General features: G+C 42.1%; 1 protein-coding gene across 31 annotated transcripts in view; it reads right to left on the bottom strand.

The window, feature by feature from the left end:
• INPP4A (inositol polyphosphate-4-phosphatase type I A) overlaps positions 1-26,033 on the bottom strand; it is a 105,551-nt gene that overhangs the window by 31,285 nt on the left and 48,233 nt on the right. For 13 of the 31 annotated variants that reach the window (XM_083610549.1, XM_083610554.1, XM_083610528.1 and 10 more), the window contains exons 2-15: positions 25,674-25,833; positions 21,217-21,286; positions 19,260-19,470; positions 17,962-18,006; positions 17,564-17,682; positions 17,335-17,451; positions 15,758-15,837; positions 14,332-14,443; positions 13,600-13,690; positions 10,616-10,763; positions 7,270-7,400; positions 5,731-5,835; positions 4,452-4,560; positions 4,267-4,350 (exon numbers count right to left, since the gene is read on the bottom strand). In XM_083610549.1, the coding sequence (XP_083466675.1) occupies positions 4,267-4,350; positions 4,452-4,560; positions 5,731-5,835; positions 7,270-7,400; positions 10,616-10,763; positions 13,600-13,690; positions 14,332-14,443; positions 15,758-15,837; positions 17,335-17,451; positions 17,564-17,682; positions 17,962-18,006; positions 19,260-19,365 (1,247 nt within the window). In that variant the 5' untranslated portion in view covers positions 19,366-19,470; positions 21,217-21,286; positions 25,674-25,833. Of the gene's footprint in view, positions 1-1,402; positions 1,421-4,266; positions 4,351-4,451; positions 4,561-5,730; positions 5,836-7,269; positions 7,401-10,615; positions 10,764-13,599; positions 13,691-14,331; positions 14,444-15,757; positions 15,838-17,334; positions 17,452-17,563; positions 17,683-17,961; positions 18,007-19,259; positions 19,471-21,216; positions 21,287-25,673; positions 25,834-26,033 lie in introns of all 31 variants that reach the window. The other 18 variants (XM_083610525.1, XM_083610534.1, XM_083610539.1 and 15 more) reach the window with 3 other exon arrangements.

The raw sequence follows: 26,033 nt of genomic DNA, 5'->3' as shown, positions 1-26,033 counted from the left end.
ACTGCCATCTGATTGCAACCCTCACTGTTTTTGCTGTCCCAAACATGTTGCAAAACCAGGATGTTATTCTTGCCCGTAACCCTCTACCTATATTGCTGATGCAACTACAGAGCTCCCATAATCCCTGTCCCTTGACCATGCTAGCCGGGGCTGATGGAAGTCGTCGTCCTACAACATCTAGGTTCCCCTCTCCTGTCCTAGAGCAAAAATGTGTGGGAGAGTGCTATACTGACACAATGCCTAGTTGAAAATAAGATCCCATCATGTGGGTATGTAAGCCTAAAGGCACAACATCTTCTTTTTTCAAAACTACAGCTGTTCCACACGGGCAGCAAACTGCTTCTGAAACCGGATCAGGTTTTCAGAGTGAGATGCCAACATGGAACAGGGTAATGTTGGACACCACTTTTGGGGAGTGTGGCTGTTGTTGTGCACATCATTTGTTTAGACAAAATGGATCTAGAATTACTACCTTTGCAGGATCAAAGGTCTTGAAAACCACTAACTGGAAACAACGTGTTTACTGAAATTGTCAGCAATGGTCATAGCAATTGGGTCATTTATGGATCTTGACCAGCTATTTCAAGGACAGCAGCCTTTATCAAACACTGTTAGGCATGTTTAAACCTACTGATTCAAAATAGCTTTAGCAAGCCTCTTCCATTGGATTTTCACCAGGGTTCATTGTTGCTATATGCGGCAGCTGTTTAAAAATCTCTGCACCATCTCAATAGTCACATCCAACTATCCAGAGTTATTAACTGTTTTTCTTACAATAAGGGAGATATCATGCAGAAGAATTAGGATATAATTGGCAGCACAGTCCATGCAGCCTGGTGAGTCTCATATTAAAAGAAGGGAAGCAAATCTATTGCCAAATAAGAGGAAATAAATTATTTGATGGTATGAAGTTCACAGACAACAAACTACTATCTGCCATCATTCTCCCAAATGAACAGCTATCAGCTTTCACTGGCAACTTGAATTTCAAAGCCCAAATCATCTAACCGATTTTCATATATTTGTGGATTCATAAAAAGAGTGACCAATATAACGTAAAAGGTTCATGTCGTATTCTGAGTATTTTCAGTTTCTAACAAAAATGGTCTCTTAAAGTTGAAGCATTCCAATTAAATTGGCTCCCAATGTTCTAGCAACCAAACTTGGTCTGTGTTAGCTGTTCATTAGGAAGGCAAATAATGCAGATGACAAGATCAAATTAAATCATGCAACATACCCCAGTAAACAACCACATTAACTGAACGAAGCAAAATTAGCAAAAGCAAATGCAAAGTGTTAAAAGGGGGAGGCATCTCTGTACATAAACACATTAACTTTTGTTAAAAAAAGAAAAAGATCAAACAGGAAAGTTCTGCCTGAAACTGAGAAACAGAAAACTCACCAACATTCCTCATAACTGCTAAAAAAAATAAAACCAAATGAAAGTTAGCCATTATTTGTTAGCAGATACCAAAAGCAAAAAACAAAGCAAAGCAACATTAGATAAACAATGTTAGTTGTTTTAAATATTTTCCCCAATAAGGTTTGCTTATGTCATTAAAATTGTAAGCAAAACAAAATCATAGTCAATGCAGAATGGTTTATGACTTGCAACCCATTCCATAGATTTCTGGCTGCATCAGCACAATGGGTGCTACATGCAACACAAGGAACTCGACTGCAAAATGCACAAATAACTCTGCAATCTGGCAGCATAACACAAATCTATGGGCTGGGATCCAAAGAACTACACAATTTACTTTGCACAGATTTGGGGGGGCGGGGGTTACAGTTCATGTTTCTCATCAGCCTCCCACCCAAAATACCAAACTGGTTTGGCAATGAAGGAACCTTTAGAAGCAGATTCTCATATGGCACAAGTGTCTGCTATCCAGAGAGGTGGAAGGAGTTAAAAAAGAACTGCCCTGGAGATTAGTTCTTTCAATCCTGACCCAAGTGTGGGTTGCTTAATAGCTTGGGGTGGATATATAGGTCCATTTTGGTTTCTCATTTTTCCAATAATAAGTTCAGATTTCCACATCATGGAAATTTATCGGTATTTTAGTATGTATTCTAATATACAGATTTATGTATGCATTTCCCCCAACACACATTTTTGCAAGCAATCTCCTCTAATGTAATGCAGTTTTGTATATGTTCACTCATATATGTATTTTTATACACAGTTCACTTTGATACATTTTTGTTATGAGAACTGCACTGTAATATTAGAAGATCAAATTCCAAAGGATAGCTGTGTTTTGGTTTCTGTTATTGTTCTGGGCAGTGTAAATTACTGAACAATTCCCCTCATCACTATTAATAACCCTTATGCAGACCTCACAACACCCCACCTCCCTCCTTGCTGTGACCAGGAGACTTCTAGTAGGCAGGAAGACAGGAAGGACTGGAGATATTATAGAGGAGGAGAAATAAAGGAGAAGCAGCAAGTTCAATGAGTTGCGCTGCTTCCTTCCACCCATCCTCTATTCATGCAACGTTTCCACAACATATTAAACATCAAAAAATTTAGAGGACTGCAGCGCCCATGTTCTTCCCAGGTACCAACAGAACCAGCAGGAAGAATAATTATATTTACTGGACCACCATCTGTTGGTTAAAAACGATACCTGATGTGGCAGTGACAATAAGTCACTTAAAACCAACAGAGATCAAATAATTATAGTTTAGTGTAGACTTTTGCCACATATTTTTCTCCATACAAATATGTTTTTGCAAAATACAACATCAAGTAATAGTAGTGATACAACAGCTAGTACAGACATCTGGTATGTTCCCCAAAAGCCAGTCCTTTGCCAGGAGTTCCAGCTATGATAAAAACATGGGTCTGACTGTAGCACAATCGGGGTGGGGTGGAGAATTGGTTGTAAGGTGCACACTTATATGAAATGTCTTCCATAGTGGTTTCAAGTAGAGTGGCTTTCTAAAAGGAAATTTCTGCATGTATTCCTCACGTGCAGCTGTTATCTTTCTGGGTGACTGGTTTACCACTGAACCATTTAAACCTGAAAGGGTGGAAACGGCACAAATAGTGTCCAGCTTCAAAAAACAAGCAAAACTAGAAGCCAGCCCACCTGGCTGCTGTCCTCCTTCCTCTCTGGTTTTGACTGTGGGGACCACAAGACGACAAGGATGGAATCTGCATCTCTATGCTGCATCTGAGACACTTCCGGCCAGCTTAAGAAACTTCTATGGATATGCGTTTTGACATTTTCCCAGTACCTTTTCCCCCTTCAGGCATGTATAGACTTAACCTTTTGTATTATGGTGTAGACAGGGAGCAATGTCAGAACTGTGGCAATTCCAGTATGCCAGTTTACTAGCGATTCCCTCTGGGAATCGAGCATCTCATCCAAGGATTAAGATTTACCTTCCGTATTTTAAATTTTATAGCGAAAACACAGAAAGTAGAAGTGTAAATCACTCCTATCTCTTCTGTCTTCCATACAAACCAGCTGCTAGAGGAAACCAGAGAGTGTGCTTCCTCAAAGCCATTCCTGCAGTTATAGAATACAAAAGGTTTCTGCTCTCTAATGAGAAAATATAGTAGGAATGCCCACTCCAAAAAGGGTCAGAGTTTACTATCTCGCTCTTAAAAAAAAAAAGAAGAAGCAGCACTGATTGAATTTCCTTTTCACAGAACCTAAGATGATTGCTAAAAGACCAAGAAAGAATAGGGAGTCTCGCTCTTTCAGCATGTTCTCAAGAAAGGTCTTTGGCACCTATTAGGAAATGACAGAGACAGAAGCTAGGAAAATTAGTTTAGCCATGTTCCCATCTGACTTCAGATTGGGAAGCTTCAATAAAGACAGTCATTAAGAATCTTCAAAAACCTTTAGATTGAAAAATTAGGAGAAAGGTTAAAGACCAATTTTCTAGACTATTTCAGGATGTTCCCTGAACATCCCTCTCCCTCTACAGGGAGTAGACACAGTAAAAATGCAGTTGCCAGGAAATGGTGATGCCGTAGCAGTATAAGGAGCAGACAGGGACCCAGGAGCTGCCCACAGACTTCTGATCCTTTGATTTGATTTCAGCTGCTCAGATCAAAGAGTAAAAACAGCCTAGGTCAAACTTAGGGACTGCAGGAATCTACACAGACAGTCAAACCTTTTACACATCTATACAGAAAGGCTAATGCTTATATTAAATATACAATAGCTCATTAAGCTGTCATAAGCTATCTATCTATCTATCTATCTATCTATCTATCTATCTATCTACTTAAAACTGAAGTAAAATTACTGGCTGAAAAAATGGGAAAATCTTCTTCTGTCAAACTCTTTCCATAAACTGGCTCTAATCTTCGTGGTTTTGGACTGAATCTTCCTATATGTAGAAGCAATAAAAAAAGACACAAGGTATTAGATGCTTTTTACCAAACCGGGGGCGACAGGAAGGGGCAGACAGCCACCAAGCAATCTACTTACTGTTTCTTGGCATCTTCAAATTTGTGCAGCTTTTTCCGCAGGCCCCCAGACTTAAAGCCTTGACAGTGAGCTGCTGGTGCTCCTATAGTTACAATATCATAGTTCTGATCTAAACAAAGCCAAAAGTGAGGAGGAGAGGTTTAAAGGAGAATACCCACCATCCAGACTTGGACTGCAAGCCTGTGAGAATTTGTACTACAAGAATGTAATTTGAAAAGCACCTAATATATCAGGGGGTTGCTAAGCTTTTTAGACCAGTGGGCACATTTCGATTTCTGAGAGAGTGCTGTGGGGTACCAGTAACAGAACGGCTGCCATGGGGGGCACAGCATAACACAAATTAGAGAAAGTGCTGTCACGTTAATAATCACATTTCTGTACTAGGAAAGGAGTAACCTTGTTGAGTTCCTGCCTGCCATACAGCTGCCAAAGGCACAAAACCCGTACTTTTGCCCAGTGCCACCCCTAAACCACTTGCCTGGGTGTAAGCCTTATTAAACACAGACTTGCTTCTGAAAAGACAAGTATATAATTGTTCTGTAAGTTAACTAAACAGTGCATTCTTAATGAGTGCCTGGGCTTCAGCCTTCAACTCCTGCAGAACAGTAGACATTCTGCGAATTTTCATACATTGCAGTTGCCATTTTATTGGAAGAGAGGGGTCTTTAAAACCCACTCACGCTGAGTATGTAGTAGTATTTGCAGAAAATAACTTCTAGAGACTACCTGATCTCAGATGAACCCAACACAGGAAAGATGCATCCTGATTGCTAGGGGGGAAATGGAAGGGCAAACTATGGAGAATCCGAGGACTAGAAAATAAGGCAAAAGCAGAAGAAGTAGACTAAAGAGGAGGGGGAAAGAGCAGCCCCTTAGGAACCCAGGGGTTCCAATGCCAGGTCTCTAAACAATTCACTTATCAAAGCTCTGGTTTCACTGGTTGGCTAAAAACACAGGCAAGCAGGAGCAACCAGGCTGGCTCATTTCACAGTAATGCTTTGAAGTACCCGCACATTTCACTTCATAACTTTTTCTGGAGGAGGGCTAGAAACTTCCTTTTTTCAAAAAAATGAAAGCTGTAACTCAGTAGTAGAGCACATAAGTTGCATGAAAAAGTTGCAAGCTCAAAACACAGCATCTCTGTGAAGGATTGGGAAAACACAAACACACACACACACACACACAAGAGAGAGAGAGAGAGAGAGAGAGAGAGAGAGAGAGAGAGAGAGAGAGAGAGATAGAATAGAACCTACAGGATATATGAGCAAGAAAAAAATACCTGATCCTGCATCATCTTGGACTCTCATTCGCTGTATGTGTAAATTTGTGGGCACAAATTCCAGCTTTTTGTCAGCTTTCAGGCTACTTGCTTTGAACGATGGACCTGAGGATATAAAGAAGATGAGTTCTGCATGCTGAGTCCATAAAAATGCAACCACTAAGAAAAAAATGTTGGCAAATTGCAGTACAAAAACTGCAGCATGAAGTTTGTACTGGCAATGAGATTTCCTAAAGGGCCTCTTTGAAAATGATGGACGGTATGCAGTGAAATGTTGGGAATGTTCAGCACCCCTCACTTTTGCTGTTAAAAGTGAACTCCATCTCCCCCCCCCATGCAACTGAGTAAGTCCTTTGTTTAAACAGATGATGCTAGTCCCATCACACGGCGACATCCACACCATACATTTAAACTACATTTAACTGCATATTTAAGGCACCTGGCTTGCGCCAGAGAATCATGGAAACTTAGGATGGTGTGGTTGGACAATAAGTGGCAAGCTTTTAGTTTTGTGTTTAAAGAATGGAATTCTGAAGTCAAAAACCCAGATAAACAGAGGTAAGGAAAGTTAAAGGTACACAATCCACTTGCACCACAGGTGGAGAATTCCAGTAGGAACCTTCAAAGCCCTGTTTTCTTTCTTCCTCCATCTACATACGCAGATGGGCACACCTCATATTTCTTTTAGGCTCCGGGCAAAGTCCTTGCTGTTCTTCTGTGCTTTTAATGGTAATCAGGATTCTTTCAATGGTTTTCTGCTGCTGCTTTCATCTGCTGTCATTGTTTTCCCTTGTGGTTTTAGTGTCACTTTCCAGTTGTTTGAAATTTACTGTTCCTTGTGAGCTGCCTTGGTGTTTGCATCAAAAGGCAAGGTATAAACAGATGCACATTCAGGGAATGGAAAATCTCTTAGATCTTCAAGCTAGCCTTCCCTCCAGTTACTTGCACTGAACAGAGAAGGGTGGGCTAGATAGGGTTGCAGGGAAAATGCCCAATATGTTTTTCTTTCTGAAAGGAAGGATAAGAGAACATCCTTTCCCCATTTCACATACAGAAGCTTACTGGACTGGCAGTTAAACCCTGCAGCTCTAGTGACAGGATAGTATGCTCTGAAGCAAGGTAAATAAGGGAAACAAGGAGATGAGTGGCAGCAAAGGGGAAGGGTTGGGGATGCTCAGGAGGCAGAGCCAGGAACTGCTTCTTTCGCCTAGCATCTGCCACCTGAGGTGGTTGTCTCCCTCTGCCTAGTGCTAGGGCTGGTCCTGCATGCACTTCCTTATGTCCTACCCAGTTGCCCACACATGTGTCTGGGCACAGATGGAGGTGGAAGGGAGAGTGAAACAGAACTTTTTTAGTGCCAATGCTCCACGCCCAGGCACTACATCTGTGGTGCAAATAGGATGTGCCCACAGTTTAACCGTTTTTCTCTAGAGAACAGCTGAATCATACATTACATCAGGTGTTTTAAAAATAATCATACAAACATAGTTCCAAACATGCATTCTGTATTATGGAGGCGGTGGTAAAGATGTCAGTTACCTTTGTACTGGTGAAGATTTGTGAGGTTTTCCTGGTACGTTAGAATAATCGTTTGGTACTGAGTAACTATTTGCCGACGAAGACTTTCCCAACAAGGGGACAGCTCTCCCAGTTCTTCAAGTTCACAAACCCTACACAAAAACACCCCAAAAGACAGGGAGATGCTATTAATTTGGTTGTATGACCAACAAAAAGCAAAATCTGCCTTCAAGCATATCTATTACTTGCCCCTTCCTCAAGCACATCAGTGCCATTTTGAGACATTAGTCAAGTTTGGGCTGGTTTCCTTTGTTTGTTTTTTTAAAAAAAGTTGTTGTGGCACTGTTACACCTGACAGTCATACAGAACAATATACTATCTGCACAAAAGACTACAGCCAATGCTTATACTTGCCTTAAACCAGACAAAACTACAGGTTCATTCTAATGCATTTGGTGCATTGTGCCATCTCTTGTGTGACTTCGTGGAGGCTAACCACACAGGTGTCCCCACATTTGGGAAGAAGCTCAAAACCCTGATTCTACAAATGCCTCTAAGTTTGATCCTAGAAACAGGAAACATGCAGTGTTGATGCTTGTGTGATTATTATATCATCAAAAAGCATTCCGTTTGGTTTGCCAGCTGGATTGGCCTCACTTCTGTGGCACATGCGCTAAAATCGAAGCATTGCAACAGGACAATATTTTCAAGTGCACCATAGCCACAGCTCAGCATCATTACTGAGCACAGAAATGGGTAGAACTAGACATTACTTGCATGCCATCAAATGTGGCCTGGAACACAGGCCAGACCGACAACCTAACTTGCCCTGCAGAGGTACCTATAGCAGCCATGTGAGCATATTTTGCTACTCTGAAAATGGCAGAAGGAGAGGTTTTCCCTTTTTAAAGGAGAAAGGAGACAGAATTGGAGGGACCCTGAAACCAGGCCCGTGCAAGGGGGCAGGCAGCCAGATACACTTGCCCTAGGCCTTGGAGGACTAAGGTGGCCAGAGGGCTGGGGGAAGGGAGCTAGACCCTGCCAGGGACTGACTGCTTTTTTGTTTCCGTTTATAACTTTATTCTAACAAGACCCGCACCCTGGGCCTCAGACAAGCTCCCCACAGGCCTGCCTAAAACCTAGCCATCTGATGGCACTCTGCCTGTGGAAACTAAATCAATTCCGAGTTTGCTATTGTAAGTGACACATTCTTTGGAGGGGTGAAAACGAGAGTGACTGGCTCTGTGTCAAGCACTGGAAGAGATCACTTCTCACTCATGTGGTTCCATCAAACTCAGCAACCCTCCCTGAGTCATTTCCCTCCTCTGCAAATCCTGTTTCTTCTCATTCCTCTTTGGCTTGTGATGCCAATGAACTCATTTAAGCCTTTTTGAAATGTCACATGCAGAGTAAGATTTGAGAAATGTTTTCAATACATCTGTGTTACTAGGAATCAAAAGGCGCAAATGTCAGTATATTGTCAATGCATAACCCTTCATGACTGAAGAATTAGGACCACTGATCATTACTAGTATCCAAAGCCATCCTTTTTTCTACAAAGCCCAGTGGACTAAGCCCGACTTCCCACCCACCCCAAAATGTTCCGCTATGCATAATTAGGAAATGTGTCTGTACCTTTCCACCCTGCACACTAGATATGCCCAAATACTGCTGGGTTTCATACACAGGCATAGCATTTGACTAGAGAGAAGAGCAGGATGGATGGAGAAAGAAGCCGCCACCATGGTGCAGTCATCTACTTTAAAAACTGCTGCTGAAACATAAGCAGGTTTGGGGCTTGAGGAGCCATGGGCCACTCCAAAAACCTTATTCCCAGACTGTGCCACTCTTCTCTTTTCCCAGCCCATTGCCAGGAGGGTTTGCTTCTCTGCCATGTTCACAGATACACAGCCCTTCCCAACTCTTAAAAAGAAATGTTTCAAAGATACTTGCCCAAAACTCATGGAAAAGTGCCCTATTCAGGACTTCTCTTCCATACACAAGAAGAAGAAAAGCAGAGAAATGCTCAATGTTCCCAGTGACACCTGTGTCCATCCTGACCCACCATCCTGCTTGGGTTGGAAGGAGAACATCTGCAGCAGGAAGCCTGCTGTTCTTATTGAAGTTCCACGTGCAATTTAGGATCAATTTAGTTTATCAAATGGGCGACACATGGAGAGCTAGGGGATATGATTCATGGTTGGGGATAGGCAGTGTATTCCCTCCTCTCCCTCACACAATTCTAATCATGTGAGGGACCTGAACGTCCAAATAAGGTTCAGATGACAACAGTGAACAAGCTAAAAAGTATTACCAATCAACTTAGAGAGATACATAAAATGAAAAAATACAGAGAGGTATGGGAGAACACCGGGAAATGTTTCTTGGCCGATACAGAGCTGACTATGACTGACTATAGGATGAAGCTGGACACAAACCCACAAGTATGTTTTTATCAGCAATATTTGCTTCTCTTCAAATCAGTGAAAACTGATGTGTCCAAAGAGAGTTTCCTGTGATACCTTCATTGAGCTTTACATATGTTTTTAGTGTAGATGCCTCCTAATTTTTGCCATTGCCCTAATTTAGTTTCCTAACCCAATACAAAGCTACTACAAAAGGAGTCAAGTAGCCAGTGACCTCTAAATGAATTGAGGTCCAACAAACCACAGTAATAGACAAGCAACATGGGCAACAGATGATGTATGCAGAAATCAGAGTTTCCAATATAATAATATTTCATCACCTTTAAAATAACTTTTCAACTAGGCTGTGTAACGCCAGGAGCTTCAAAACAGTAAAAGGCCATGGGAACCAGTTCTCATTAAAGATTTACCTCAAAGCTTGAGGTTGGCTTTTTATAGAACTGCGGCTGAATAATGTAATAGCAACAGCAGCACTTCTCATGGCATACTCTGTTTATCCTGAGTCCTGACTCCATTTGAGCTAGCCAGATTATCATTATATCTATCAAAAAGTTATCTGATAGTATAAACTGACAAAGCTGCTAACATCTTTCAGTCACAGGAAGACAAAAGGGAATCACATCCTAACAGTTAACTAGGCTGAAAACAATCCATGACAGTTCAGACAGCCCAAACCAGAATTTGTTGTTGATTTTCGGGAAATCAGCCTAAATTTGCAAGTTCATAAATGGGTCTGTGCCACTGGGACTTTGACGTTCCTAGCAACACTCCTTCAAAAGATTTTGCAAGGCAGGTTAGGAGAGTGGGTCAGAAATGCAGAGCTGTGGGGGCAGGTATTTACAACGAAGCTGCATACAATATATTGTTTTCTTAATAACTTCAAAAGCATAGGTGTAAAGTATTTTTATAGGGACTGCTGTGGTGGTGGTGGTGGGATTTACCTGGCAGCATCTTCCTCAAGTAGCAGTTTCACAAACTGTCTGGGAATGTGTAGGGAGAGCACACTCTCTGCCATTTGCTCCAAGATCCGCAGGTGGTTCCCATCAGTGGTGGGGAAGCGATACATCCGACAAATGGCCCCTCCAAACACTAAAATGTTAAAAGACATAATTTGCTATCTTTTTATACAAACTCCATTCCCCTAACACCAAAGTTGTTAAGAGGCTCAGAGATCACAAATGGCCTATTACACCAAAACATACAAAAGATTATTGTAACAGCATTACACTTAGTTAATTCCCCACCCCCACCCAGTGCACATATTCAAACAACCACAGCAAAAGCAGAAATTGAGGTCTGATCAATTCTTGAATCACTTTTCCATATACTGCATTTTTTTATTTAAAAAATGTGCATTAAAAATGTTAGACTAGTCATAAAGGTAAGGTAAAGGGACCCCTGACCATTAGGTCCAGTCATGGCCGACTCTGGGGTTGCGGCGCTCATCTCGCTTTATTGGCCGAGGGAGCCGGCGTACAGTGGTCATGTGGCCAGCATGACTAAGCCACTTCTGGCGAACCAGAGCAGTGCGCCTTCTCACCGGAGCGGTACCTATTTATCTACTTGCACTTTGACGTGCTTTCGAACTGCTAGGTTGGCAGGAGCAGGGACCGAGCAACAGGAGCTCACCCCATCGCGGGGATTCGAACCGCCAACCTTCTGATCGGCAAGTCCTAGGTTCTGTGGTTTAACCCACAGTGCCACCCGCGTCCCTTAGACTAGTCATAGACATGTATATTTGGGTTACAATGCAGATGCCCAACAGCTTCATAATGAGCTTTATCGGGATCACACTTTTGCAGGCAATCCTGATCCCACAATCCAAGCCTCAGCCATGTCACATGACCTGGACTTTTCTCCTGCACACAATCACATAAATTGTGTGGCTGTTCATTTCCAGGTGGTGTCTTAGCTTCCCAGCACGGATGTCCAAGGAGAGTGCTACCATAATCATAGATATTGGTGAAAGGAAGCCTTTATGAGCAACAGCATAGATGATGCTAGTTAAGCGTCTGGATGAGTAATGCTCTGTGTCCAACAAACACTGAAAAATAAGCAATTCTGTTTAGTTTGCCACTCTGCAGCAAGCCACTCAGAATGAATTCACAGGATGAAGTTATATAGAAAAGAGCCTCAATGGAGTATGTATACGGACACACACACAATTATTTTGTTGCATCATCCTTACAAGTGCATCCCCAGCTGACGAAACATGACTGAAAGCAGATGTGATATGGAAAGGGAGCTCACAACACAACCCTCCGCCTATCTTAGGCAGCTAGGCTGCAGGGCAGTTTGCCTCCTCCTATGGCTGGGAAACAAAACAAGCAGGGAGAGGCACAAAAGGATTTATCAGCATTCCATCTGCTGGTTATGACAGAAACAGCTGTGGATATATCTTTCTAGAAGAGAGTTGGAAGTGTCTTCCCAGTGCTGTGAGCTGCCTCTGTCTTCAGCCAGTGATACAACGGTGGCCGAGATCCAAAGGTTTATGTGCATTAGCTAGGGCAGCCTTCCCTAGTCTGGTGCCCTCCAAATGCTTTGGACTGCAACTCCCATAATCCTCAACTACTGACCTGCTAACTGGGACTAATGGGCATTGTAGTCCAAAACTAGTTTAGGGAAGGCTGCTCTAAGGACTTCCCTTCCTCCTCCTGCAGCTCTTTGTGAATGTGGGCTGCCATGTGCTTCTAACAGAAGCCCTTCCAGAGAGTGTTTCATACAGCACATGGCACTGCAACTGTGAGCAAAAAACGGCATGCCTCCCTGTGCATGCAGAGAAGCACTTAAGCAACACACAAATACGCTTTCTCTAGATCACACAACATATCAACGGTTGCCCCTGAAAACTAACTTTTGCTTCCAGTGATGTTTTTGGGGGGAAACCTTGCAAGACATTTTGCCTCAAAAACTTTATGCTGCAACTCTGCTAGTACTGCTTGCTTGCTTATCTATCTATCTATCTATCTATCTATCTATCTATCTATCATCTATCTATCGTTTTATGTAAATTTCAACCCAGTGTGCAGCAGCAGCTGTGAAGAATTCACTGCAAGGGATCATGAAGAAAGGACAGTTCTGGTTGCCTTATCTCAAAAAAGATATTGTGGAGTGTGGAAAGGTTCAGGAAAAGGCATCCAAAATGATAAAGGACAGAGCAATTCCCTTACAAGGAGAGATGTTGGGATATTTAGCTTAGGGAAAAGGCTTGTACGAGGCGACATGGCAGAAGTTCATAAAATTATTCATGGCATAGGGGAGCGAGAAAATGTTTTCTCTTTCTCATAACCCTGGAATTCATAGACATCCAATGCAGCTGAATGTTGGAAGATATTAAGGCAGTGATGGCCACCTATCTAGATGGCTTTAAAAGAAGATTAAGCAATTCATGCCAGAGAGGGCAATTGATGACTACCAGCCATGATTGCTCTGCTCTGCTCAGTTGGAGCTGAACAAAATAACACAACACAATGGCCAATAACAATGGCACTAAACACTATATGAGTCTAATACAAATGATCAGAAATTGCAACCAAAGTCTCTAATGCTTCTGAATACCAGTTGCTAGAAATCGTAGGAGGGGAGAGGGCTCTTGTGTTTGGGTCCTGCTTGCAGGTTTCCCACTGGCCTCTGGGTTCGCCACTGTGAGAACAGGATGCTGCACCAGATGGGCCATTGGTTTGACCCAGAAGGCTCACCTTATGTTCTTATGCTCTTAGATCAGCAGTGCACCCCTGTTCCCATCTACTTATATGCATGTCGTCAAGATGACACATCAGTTAAAACAAATGCAGATACACCCAACTCCTTTAATGCAGTCAAAAGACTGACTCAGCATACATTTGAAGATTAGGAAGTCATTTGCTGGAACACTGAGCTATATGGGATCCGGAAGTATCAATGAGCAGCACAGGTAGGTACTTACCGGATTTTAACAACACGTCTTTCCGTAATGAAGCATATTTGGATCGGATTCCTAAAGATTCTGTTAAACTTTCATCAACTGACAGCACAGTCTGAAGAAAATGAGAATAGTATTAATACATAAAACGCAATGCTTCATCACTGACTTTTTTAAAATAAAATGTACTGAGCTATAGAGGACTGTTTACTTCTGAGACATTTTCAACAAGATCTGCTATCAGATAAATGTGTAGCATTCAGGGCTGTTTTACACACAGCTACAGCATAAGAAACCCTGAGCGATATTTGTGTATATTCTGCCACCTGTCAGTGTGATAATCTTTTATAACACCCAGTGGAATTCTGGTCTTGACAGGTGATCTTCACAGGTGATCACTGCTTATTTTGAGAAAAATAAAAATTGACAACAAGATACATACTTCTGAAATTATTGTTCCGCAATGAGATACCCATCAGCATTGAATAAAATCCCAGATATACTTCCTGATATTATAGTGGCACAACTACTACAGTCATGGGACTGGTTGCTGTGCTATGTACAGTATGCTTGCCCCCTGAACGCTTGCACCCAAGTAAGGTCTGAACAGCCCCATGGGTTAAAAGAACAGCAACACAGTGTGAATTGTCCTTGAGGATGGTTGGGGAAAGTGTAAAAGAAGGTGGTGAGGAGATCATCAACCACATCTTTTATTTCCAGCATTGTCTTGAGAAGGAGGGCAAGATATTCACTCACCCTTCCATTGATGGTGTCAGGAGACCTGGTAACTGGAGGCCTTTGGTCTGTTTTTTCTTCCACTTGCCATCCTATGACTGTAATGTTACCAACACGATCACTTTCAGCAGATCTGCAACACACACATCATTGCTGCGATCCATCAGCTAGGACTATTGATTGGTTGCTGTTGCACATACTATGCCATCCGGCTATAGACCCCAATTCTTACAGCTTCCTCTGTCATTAACTCTTTCTAGCTACATAAATGGAGACTCAAGCTAAAAGATCAGGATCCAACACTTGACCTGCTATATAAAAATATTAAAATATAAGCAAGATGCTAAATGCATGGATATGTGTAGCCTTGGATATTCTGTAACATCTCACAATCCAAGGTTGGGTAAAATCATTCTCTCAGCCCTTGGAGCTTATAGTACTAGTTTTGTAGTGCTTTACAGGCCTTACAGAAGCAAAACGCACAGGTCCCTGCCCCAAGGAGTTTACAGTACGCATTTCAAATACAGGGCAGGCAACAAAGCGGGAAGAGAAGGGGGAAATAGAAGGGGGAAATAGGAAATACATGTAATGGAGAAGGGATACTAGCAAATGCAGTTGCATCTGCTTTGGCATTAAGCCAAAAGGCTCAGCCAAAATTCAAAAAAATTAATTTGATGTTGAGGTTGAAGTGCAGAAGGACACTTCTGAAAACTTATACTGACTTTGCCAGATGCAATTTCCTTGTCATTGTGATCTATGAAAGCTCTGCCAAACAGAATCGTTACCAATGTTTTGCATTTACATCTTTATATTCCTTCAGAATCTGGGAGCTGGCTTACTGATACACATTTAAATTAGCTTTTCTGACATGCCCTGAAATTGGCTTTCATTTCTAAGTGTAAACAAAATACAAAAACCCACAGAACTTATTAAAGTGCAGGTTTGGAACACATACAACTTTGAAGAATGAGGTTTTAGAAGATTTAAAATAATACTTTAGATCAATGGTTGCCCCACCGCACAAGTAACACATGAAAAAGACTCCCGAGGTTACTTGTTGGTGTTCAAGTCTCTGTTTTTATGCTGGGTGGGGAAGATCATAAAACAAATATTCTACTTTACCAAAGTTCTACTGACAAGAATTACCAGAAAGTCTCTGCCCTGTGCAAGATTTGTGCTGAACATTAAATTGTCTTACAGTCACTCGAGATAAGAGGAAACTTTGAAGTTCCAATATTTATTTCATTACAACACAAAATTAAAAAAATGTCTCGTTGAGTATTTATAGCCCTAAAAGCCTGGACACTTCACTTTCTGAACTGGGGTGCAATAAAGGACCCAAGTTTAAACAGCATCAATCGTGCAGTTAAATGGCCTAGTTTTCCAATAGTACAACACAGATGTGGAAGCCTGATTCTTTTCAAATGAACAAAAATGGAGCACAAACCTTAGTGTTAAATGCAACCTATGGTTCCTTTCCTTAAGCAGCTGCTTTACAGTGAACATCACAGAACCCAATAGATACATCTGGAAAAGACAAGTATCGTCAACGCAGAGGACATTTTAATCCTAAACTAATAACGTTTCTAATTTCTATTTACAAAGCTCATTCCTATGGCTTCAAGATGATGTCTGAAACCAAAGCCTCTCACTTTCTCTGGGTCTGTACTGACATCGTGCCAGAATATAGAATGCACCAGCAATAGTTTAGAATGATAGCTTGACCTTCCAAAGCCTGCAAGACTCGAATCACAATTTAGAGTGGCTTGTCTACCTTCATTTTCTATCAGTGCAGTATTCAGGTTCATAAGTTCACTTCTGTCTCTAGGATTCAACAGTCTTCAGAGACAGAACAATGGCTGCAATGTCAAAAGCAGGGCTTTGGGATTATGCTTTGCTAGACGATTACATACATACCATATTTTATCAATTCAGACATCACACCAAGCCTTGGCTAGTTTTATAAACTACAATTTGGCAGTGTGTGTGTGTGTGTGTGTGAGTGAGAGAGAGAGAGAGAGAGAGAGAGAGAGAAACTACAAGCATGGTTATTTTTAATCAGTTGGATCCACAGATTCCCACTCTCCATCAGAGGAAGGGAATCACTGGATGTCGCCCAAAATGAGCATCTTCAAGCACATGTTTAGAATGCTCATTTAACAATACCATCTCCTAAGGCGTTGTGGGGTGGGGACCTTTTCCAACCTAAGGGCCAAATTCCTTCATAGGCAACTTTCCAGGCACTACATACATGTGGTGGGCGGAGCCAGGGGCAAAATAGTGGGTGGGGCAACAGATATGGCTCTTACTTTGTACAGTGGCCTATGTTTTAGCCTCGCTAAAATGTCTACACAAACCCCTCTCTCCATCCTCAATCCAGGCAAGAGGATTTGTCACAGTTCAAGGACACATTCCAGCCAAGCAAAAGCACATGAAGGAGGCCTAAAAACATGGCCAGTGACAGATGTGATGTGGAGGAGAGGCATGGCCTGCAGACACTCCTGAGGGCTGGATGGAGAGGGCTGGATTTGGCCCTCAGGCCTCAAGTTCCTGACCCCAGCACGAAGAAAGCAATCCTAACTCCATTTAGCCAGGAGTAAGCCCCACCGAGTAAGCCAACTAGCAGTTCAAAAGCACGTCACAAGTAGATAAATAGGTACCGCTCTGGCGGGAAGGTAAACGGCGTTTCCATGCACTGCTCTGGTTCACCAGAAGTGGCTTAGTCATACTGGCCACATGACCCGGAAGCTGTATGCCAGCTCCCTCGGCCAATAAAGCGAGATGAGCGCCGCAACCCCAGAGTTGGTCACGACTGGACCTAATGGTCAGGGGTCCCTTTACCTTTACCTAAGCCCCGCAGAATTCAACAAGACTTACTTCTGAGTAGATAAGGTTAGGATTACACTGTTAGTGCTGGCCTTCAAGGGGGAGAACAGGCAGTGTACCTCAGACCAAAGGCATATGCAACATTTTGTTTACACTGAACATGAATGACAGAGAAGACATTTGGTGAATCGGACTTACAGTTCCCTGAGATCTATCTTTAACATCATATACAGAAAGTTTTATTTGTGTCATCTGGTTAATAAGAGAGTCTTGAAAAAAGGCAATACTGCTTAGAAAGATTGGGTTGCTTGTTCCCTGCAATTAAAAAAAAAAAGGAGAGAAAAAGTTACGTTTGGAAAACTTGGTATCAGCTAAGATTAACTGGTGGTGCTGTGGCTGGCACAGCGGGTAATGTAGTATTACTTACCTCAATAATCTCTGTCTGAGCATGCTTTGTCCAGAATGCCTGAGGTGGTGTAGTTACACTCACTGCTACAAAACTATTTGGCTTTCTATCTAGCGATGGGGTAAGGAGCTCGCTGCAAGCTATAGGAAAGAAACAATACGGCTTACACACCATGTCACGCAAATATATGCAAAGTATAAAGGGGAAGGGAAGCCCATTTTTCACTTGTCTGCCTCAGTGGCACAGTGTGGGAAAGGGCCACGGGGCAGTTGCCCCGGACACAAAATGGTTAGGGGCGCAAAATGTCAACACCCAGTGCTGCCTCAATACAGCTGCGGGCTTCGGTCACTGGGCTCCCTTGAAAACGGCTTCTCTGTGCGAATCAGAAAGTGACCTCTCCAGACAACGGAACTACTCACCTAAACTGAATTCTAAGATTGGCTCATCCGGATCTTGGCTGTTACCTGCAAATTACAAAGATTAGCATAAGTGTATAAAGATATATAGATTAAGTCAATTTGCTCCTTTTAAAATAGTCTTACGCTCTCATTAAGGAGCAAAGACAATTTAGGGGTAAATAGAGTAAAAAGTAAACACTTATTCACTTATTCAAATAACTGTGTAAATAGTTCACCTAGAACTTCAATCTTATGTATCTCAAATAGTATACACTCTCTCTCTCTCTCTCTCTCTCTCTCTCTCTCTCTCTCTCTCTCTCTCTCACACACACACACACACACACACACACACACACACTTCAAAGCACTTCCAGAATGAATGAGAAAATAAAAGGCCTAATGGTGTTCAAAGAAAAATGGTCAAAGATCATATTAAGCATATAAAAGCATTTGGTCATGCATGAAGTAATTATCTGGATGAAGGACCAATCTGCAGCTTCTGATGCAAAATTGTTCATTCAAAAATTGTAAGGCAATGCTATGGGAAGAACTTACAAAGGTACAAAAGTTTATAACGACATAAATTCATTGTTGACTGGTCTCTTTTTTCTGTCTCTTTAACACTTTTCTGTCTGTTATTTATGTTGTTGTTGTTTAGTCATTTAGTCATGTCCGACTCTTCGTGACCCCATGGACCAGAGCACGCCAGGCACTCCTGTCTTCCACTGCCTCCTGCAGCTTGGTCAAACTCATGCTGGTAGCTTCAAGAACACTATCCAACCACCTAGTCCTCTGTCATCCCCTTCTCCTTCTGCCCTCCATCTTTCCCAACATCAGGGTCTTTTCCAAGGAGTCTTCTCTTCTCATGAGGTGGCCAAAGTATTGGAGCCTCAGCTTCAGGATCTGTCCTTCCAGTGAGCACTCAGGGCTGATTTCCTTAAGAATGGATAGGTTTGATCTTCTCTCAAGAGGGACTCTCAAGAGTCTCCTCCAGCACCATAATTCAAAAGCATCAATTTTTTGGCGATCAGCCTTCTTTATGGCCCAGCTCTCACTTCCACTCACTTCTCTTATTTATACTGCTCCCAAATCTACTATCCTCCCCACTGTCCTTGTATCGTGCCTGCTGCTTATAACATGGGGAAAAAATACAAATATAACAAACAGTGTGTGTGTTCCCAAATTAATCTTTTCATTACCAGGACTGGGTGCAGGGGGGAGGGGACTGTCTAAAAAACTAGAATTTCGAACAGAAAAGCAAGACAAATTAAGAATTCAATACAACCATGAGGACACAGGTAGGAAGAAAAGATACTAACCTGCCAGAGACAAATCTAACATGTCAGTCGTGACATCAATAGTTGAGGCCCGCTGCACAGTGCGGGATTTTGCACCATGGCGGGGGCTGATATCTTTTGCTGACATGTTGTCATGGGGAAGACGCCTCTTTTCACTGTTTGATCACAGCAAAGCCTTGATGAAGGACCAAAATAGAGTGTCGCCTTCACTTGCAGCCCTTATGACAGCAGGCTAAGGCAGAATGAAAACAAAACACAATCTGAAATAGGTTCCAAACTAGGTTCGTTTAAATGCTGATTTCAACAGCAAAGGCTCAAATGATTTTAATGGTAGCGTTAAAGAAGAATTAATTTACCATTTTAACAGGCGACCATTTGCTTCAGCAGACCTCACCATATATTTTAGAAGCTTTCAAAATGATAATAGTTTATCAGGGTTCACAATTATGAGGAGGCCTGCAAGCACATTCAGAAAAACACACAAGCCTGCTTCAGACCTTTACCCTAAAAACATGAAGGTTGAGGGTGGAGCAGACACGTCTGGTGCCACTTACCTACTCCCCCCTTCTGATCCCTCCATAGGTTTCCCCCCTTATGTGTCCAGGCTGAAATGTCAGAAGAGGGCTATGGTCTAATCTACATAACCTAAAGCTGCCTATGTCAATGAAAAACACCCACTTAGTAAGAGTCTTGATTCTTGGCTGCAGTCAAAGAATTTGCACAAAGTACTACATGGTTTTGCTCCAGACAAGCAGGCAGTGTCACACACATTGACTATGTTCAGACCATGTTTTATACTAACAATGAGCCTCAAACTCAAATGCTCCATTCTTCTGCCACAGCTTTAAGAAGATCAGAAGCTTCCACCTCCGTTTTAGATTAACCACAGTTTGGTGTACCGTCCAACTCTTACATGGTGGTTTATCTTTAGCGTTTGTTGAAACGAGCCAAATGAATAAACTATGTTTTCAAGCTGACTTATTTAAACAATAGTAAAGATTAACCAATAGGGACGCGGGTGGCGCTGTGTGTTAAACCATTGAGCCTAGGGCTTGCTGATCAGAAGGTTGGCGGTTCGAATCCCTGCGATGGGGTGAGGTCCCGTTGCTCAGTCCCAGTTCCTGCCAACCTAGCAGTTTGAAAGCATGTCAAAGTGCAAGTAGATAAATAGGTACTGCTCCGGCGGGAAGGTAAACGGTGTTTCCGTGTGCTGCTCTGGTTTGCCAGAAGCGGCTTAGTCTTGCTGGCCACATGACCCAGAAGCTGCACGCCGGCTCCCTTGGCCAATAAAGCGAGAAGAGCGCCGCAACCCCAGAGTCATCCGCGACTGGACCTAATGGTCAGGGGTCCCTTTACCTTTAAAGATTAACCACACATTTGTTTGGGATTGGATGTTATGCCAAGCTGTGGTTAATCAAAAACTTATGTAAAATACTCCAAACTCCTCTTTGTGGCTGCACCAGAAGAGATATAGGAAGGAGCATGTCAACCCTAGGCTCATATTTGTTAATGTTAAACCATGGTGTCACATCCAAGCAAGACCAATGGTGACCTACGGATCAAAATGTCTGTTTGAGTATCCATTCATGTGTTTGATCATCCCTATGGAAAGAATCAGTTTTGTGTTGGGTGAGCCACACTCTGGAGCGGCCTTGACCAATATGTTGTCCCTCAGAAGTTTTGGATCACGGCTCCCACCGTCTCTGACGTTGGTCATATTTGCTGTAGCTGATGGAAGTTATAGTCAAAACACCATCTGGAGGTCACCAAGTTGAGCAAGTTGTAATCTCTAAAAAGTATTTTTCCTCACACAAAAACAAAACAATTTCAACAAAGATTTACAAGATTTAAATGTGATTAAAATTCCAAGTCCCACCCACTTGAATTCCGAGTTATGATTCAGCTTACAAGAAGCTCCCCATTGTATTAAATTTTCATAATGTGTGTGACATTTTACACCAAACATCTTTTTACTTACAGCGGGCTGTTGTTTTCTTGGGTGAGAGCATGGTATTTTGCATTTCTTAAAGGCAGCTTTATTTTCCCATCTGAAAAAAACACACACAATGAATTACTGAGTCTGAGCATTCAAAACTGATATTGATTTTTAAATACACATGTCTATTTAATCTTCCAGTCATATCACATGCCTTTATTGCGGTGAGCTTAACTGCCGTTATAGCGTCAGGTGTGAAATTGGGGTTTTCAAAGAGATTCCATTATATGCACTTAGAAGATGACTAATTTAGAGCCATTCTGTTTTTTGTTGTTGTTTTTTTTAAAGGCACAAAGTGTAAGAAGTAACCAATGTTTATAAAATATAGCATTCCCTTGCATATATTCAGGATGAGGTTTCTGAATTATACCATGAGTTCCCACCATTCTGAACTATTTCCCTGGCTGATGGAAGGCACTTCACGTCAAAGAGGCCATTTGTGTGTCAAGTGACGGGAATGGATCCAGTAATGGATTTTTAGTCTTTTCTGCACAATAGTAGTTTTCTCCTGGCACACTGTTGTGCTCTGGCACATAGTTTGGGTATCTCTGTTCTAATTAATACTATTATAAACTATTTGCCCAGAATAAAATATTTTGCTTACACGACTATCACAACAGAATGATTTCCCACCATAACAAATTGCCTCCTTGGCAAATGAGATGCTTTCACTCCATCATAAATCCAGAATATGAGTTATTCTCACCAGATGGATGGAGATTTTAAATAAATAGGAGGAGGAGGGGGGAGAAGAGGAGGAGGAGGAGGAGGAGGAGGAGGAGGAGGAGGAGGAGGAAGAAGAAGAAGAAGAAGAAGAAGAAGAAGAAGAAGAAGAAGAAGAAACAGAAACTATTGGAATAGCTAGCTTTTAAAACGGAAATGTATTTTAAACGTGAACAAAGACATGGTAATTAAAGAACATTTAAGGTGCTTTGTTCTTTTGTGCAACTTTCCAGCTGTGCATTTGTTTTTAACCACCAGAATTAAAAGTTACTACTCAGGGGTAACTTTCAGGGGAATTCACAGAATCCAGCTATGCAGAAATATTTTGTAGAAATCCAAGCCATTTTAAAATAGACCAGTCTCATTCTTCAAGGAAGTGTTGCATTTCTGTAGCTCAGATTAAGGTTTAAGTCATGGCATCCATGACTGGGGATGGGGAACCTCAGCACCAGGGACCAAATGTGGCCCCCAGGCCTCTCTGTACCTGGCCCTTGGAACTCTCCCAGGTCACACCCTTCACTGTTTATGCTTCTCAACCTGATTTTGCCTGGCTGGAATGTGTCCTCAGACACCTCCAGCTTGTCTGGATAGAGGGTACTAAGTGTATGTGTAGGAGCTAGCCTCTGTACAAAGGCAAAATTCACATCTGTTGCTCTGCCCACTTTTGACCACCACTGGCATGTGGCCCTTGGAAGGTTGCTTAGAAGCGAATGTGGCCCACCTTTACACACACACACACACACACACACACACACACACAGCATAAAGAGTCTCTTGCTCAACTTGAGAGGTTAACACTGCCAAGAAGTGAAATGCGTCTTTGCATCCATATTTATAAAACTACCCCTCAAACCCAGTTCATTCCAGTTATATATAGAAAACCGCAGCAGTCCAACTTTTCATGACTATGCTTTTCTTCTTTATTCCTTCTAGGACTTGGGACATGTTATCCTGGCCATGCCTTATAAAACAAACTATCGTGGTATTTTTAGACATTCAGGGTTTTTACTTAGTAAAAAAGATACTCAGATTTCAAATCCCATAATCTAACACACTATGCCCTTTTTCCTGTGACTCAGAGGCTAAGGACTGCTCTCATATCCAGCACCACACCAGCCTATAAACACTTCTGCTTTCAAACAACCAACCAACACTCACAAAGAGCTGTTCTCCCTTCTGTGACACTAAACATATAGCTGCCCTCCTTGTCAAACCTATTACATTCACCTGACGTCAGTTTATTATCTCAGTTTATTATCTTAACTCAGCCTCTCCCGCCAGCAAGCCTGTTTACTCATGATACAAGGCTGTGGTAGCAGGAGGGGTGGAGGAGGCTGAGAAAAGCCTTCAGTAAGCAGTGACTGGGGTGCAGATGCACAGCACATCCAGCAATCCCATCCCTCGTCACCAAGTTTACTCCATAAAAGAAGTGACAGTAGTGAAACAAGTTACAGAGAAAGGAGAATGAACTGGAAACTTGGGTCAAAGGGTACTTCCAGGTGTGGATGATTTAGTAAGCAACTGGTCATTGCTGTTCTACAAGCAAGCTAGTGACTCTGCTTCCAGAATCTGAAATCAAAATAGCATTGTGTAGTCAAGCAAGCAGTCACTCTTTCCCCCCATTCCCAATGTTAGAAGGGATGGTTTTCAATGGAACTGTGGTGTGAGGGAAAGAGCTACATATTCCCTTCCCCTGCTACAATGGGGGGGGGATGGATAAAAAGGAAATACAATTGGGAAAAGGAAAGGTTAAAATGATAAAGAGTTGATTCCTAGAGTTGAGAGGTGGACCACAAAAAGGAAATGCCTAGAGCAACTCTCTTTAGATCATGCAATGCATACGGTCCCAGGTTCAATCTCTGACTTCTCCAGATAGGGATGTGTACCAGGCTGGCTAGACCCTGTCTAGTAGGTGATGAGCCTGGGAGACGTTCCACACCAATACTATTGATGTGGTTTTTTAAAAATGGCTCCTGTTTGGTTCACTTTGCATGGAGGGTGCTTGAGACCTGATGGAAAAAGCAGCTAAATAAGTCGGTCATCTCAACTGAGATGATGTTGTCAGTCAAATGCACTGGGTACAGCTTTCCACAATCTATTCAAGTCTTGCTCTAATCAAACTAGAAGAAGAGTTATGTACCAAATAATAATAATCCTATCAGGGTGGACCACACAAAGTGTTCTCATACCAAGGATAGGAAATGAGGAATGACAGCTCTGCTATCTGCTATGAAGCTTTTGTCCAAAAGGGTCTAAAAACCTCTAGGCTTGCAGCAAAAAAATGGTTCCAGTTGCGCAGATCCACTTTGCCTGAAATGACCGTATTTTCCCGTGTATAAGACTAGGTTTTTTCCCTAAAAAATAATGTCACGAATTAGGGGGCGTCTTATACACAGATACATCTCCCCCCATTTTCTTAAATCTGAGTCCCCAAAAATAGAGGGCTTCTTATGCATGGGGGCGTCTTAAAGACGGAAAAATACGGTGCTTCTGCTGAATCACTCTTGCTGTCAGTCAGATTCCAGGAGTCTGATTTCCCTGCTTTTCCTTCAATACCTCTGGTTCCCATTTCTCTGGACACCTTCCTGCTGAAGTAGAGGTCCCAGCTGGTTGCAGCGGTTCAAATGTCATTTTAAAGACTCTACTTCAGTTCCTACTTCCCCTGGTACTTTGCTAGCTGAAGCAGAAATCCTTATTCCAGTCACCAAGAAACCACCTGGTGGGCTGTCTCATGCTTGCTGTCTTCAGTTTTCCTGCCTGACCCAGGAATTCCAGAATGCCTCAGTTTCACTTCTTGAGGGCTGGGGAGAGAATACAATATCTTGCTGCCTGTCCTACATTCTGGATAAATGAGGCATGCTTGGCCCTAACACTCATTCAAGGCTTCATAGCTTTGAATTATCATTTGAACTGGGCCAATGTATAGTCAAGAGGACTTGTTTTACTTCGTACCACAATGACTTCATTTCCTTGTGTTCCGAATCCATTTCTAGCATCTGCTTAACTTAAACCACAAAAGGAACAAAATGGAAAGGGAAAGCTGTAGGAAGCTTAATGGCCCAGGTCTTTTAAAATAGCAAGCAACTGGTTTGCAAACTTTCCATTTATAGAAAACATTTTCCACACAGACCCCTGCTTGACAGTCATGGAATGCCAAGCGTCACAGAGGATTCTGGGGCATTTTCTAGGGTGCACATTTACTTCACATAATATACTTGCCAGTCATGTTCAAATTAACTTTCACACCATGTGTATTTGGAGTGTGCCCCAGGATTCAGTTAAAACCAAAAACAAGAACTGTAGTCAACAGCACCTCAGTGATAGAGAACATCCAACCCACAGACCTAGTTTTGGATATAAACAGTTTGTTTTCTATCACAATTGCTTGTCTTAAATGCATCTTCAATGGTTTTTGAATCTCTAAAATATCCTATGATAGCTGTTACTAAAACAAAGGGTATATTCTGTGCTTTAAAAAGTGCAACCTATATAAATTATGTGAATCCAACAAATGCAGCTATTTTGTGACTGCTACATATGGTAGGGTGAAAGACACTCTCATCTCTGAAGACATTTGCAGAACTTCCCTGCAGTCTCACACTGACTGAAAATCTCTGCTCAATACACATACACCTACTGAGATATCACCAGAAATTGCCCAAACATAATGTTTTTGTATTTCAGTTTTGCCACAAACTTAAAAACTAGAAGCTTACCTTTCTAGGTTTCCAATGAAAAGCTAAAAATCCTAGGATAACTAGTACCAAATTCTGTACTTGTTCAATATAACTGTAGAATCGAGATATCCATGTTGCCTTAATTTGTTTTCCACGGGTGACACACCGCTGTTCCTCCCAGGCTGAATGGTCACAGAACCTGAAAAATAAGAAAAGGGATCTCCTGGTAATGCTCATCTGTTGAACTTCATGAAAATAATGTAAAAATATCAGCTTTTTAGAATGCCACTTACAAGCTAGCCTATGCCAAAAGTATCAAAAGGGTGCAATTTCAACACTTCTTTGTTGGTACTGGGAAGTGCTCCCTCGGGTTGATAAACATTTGATCCAATTAATGAA

The sequence above is a fragment of the Podarcis filfolensis genome (assembly GCF_964270895.1).
Source record: "Podarcis filfolensis genome assembly, chromosome: 4".
Taxonomy (NCBI): Eukaryota; Metazoa; Chordata; class Lepidosauria; order Squamata; family Lacertidae; genus Podarcis; species Podarcis filfolensis.
Note: the sequence above shows the minus strand (reverse complement) of the source record. Positions and strands in the feature narration are given on the sequence as shown.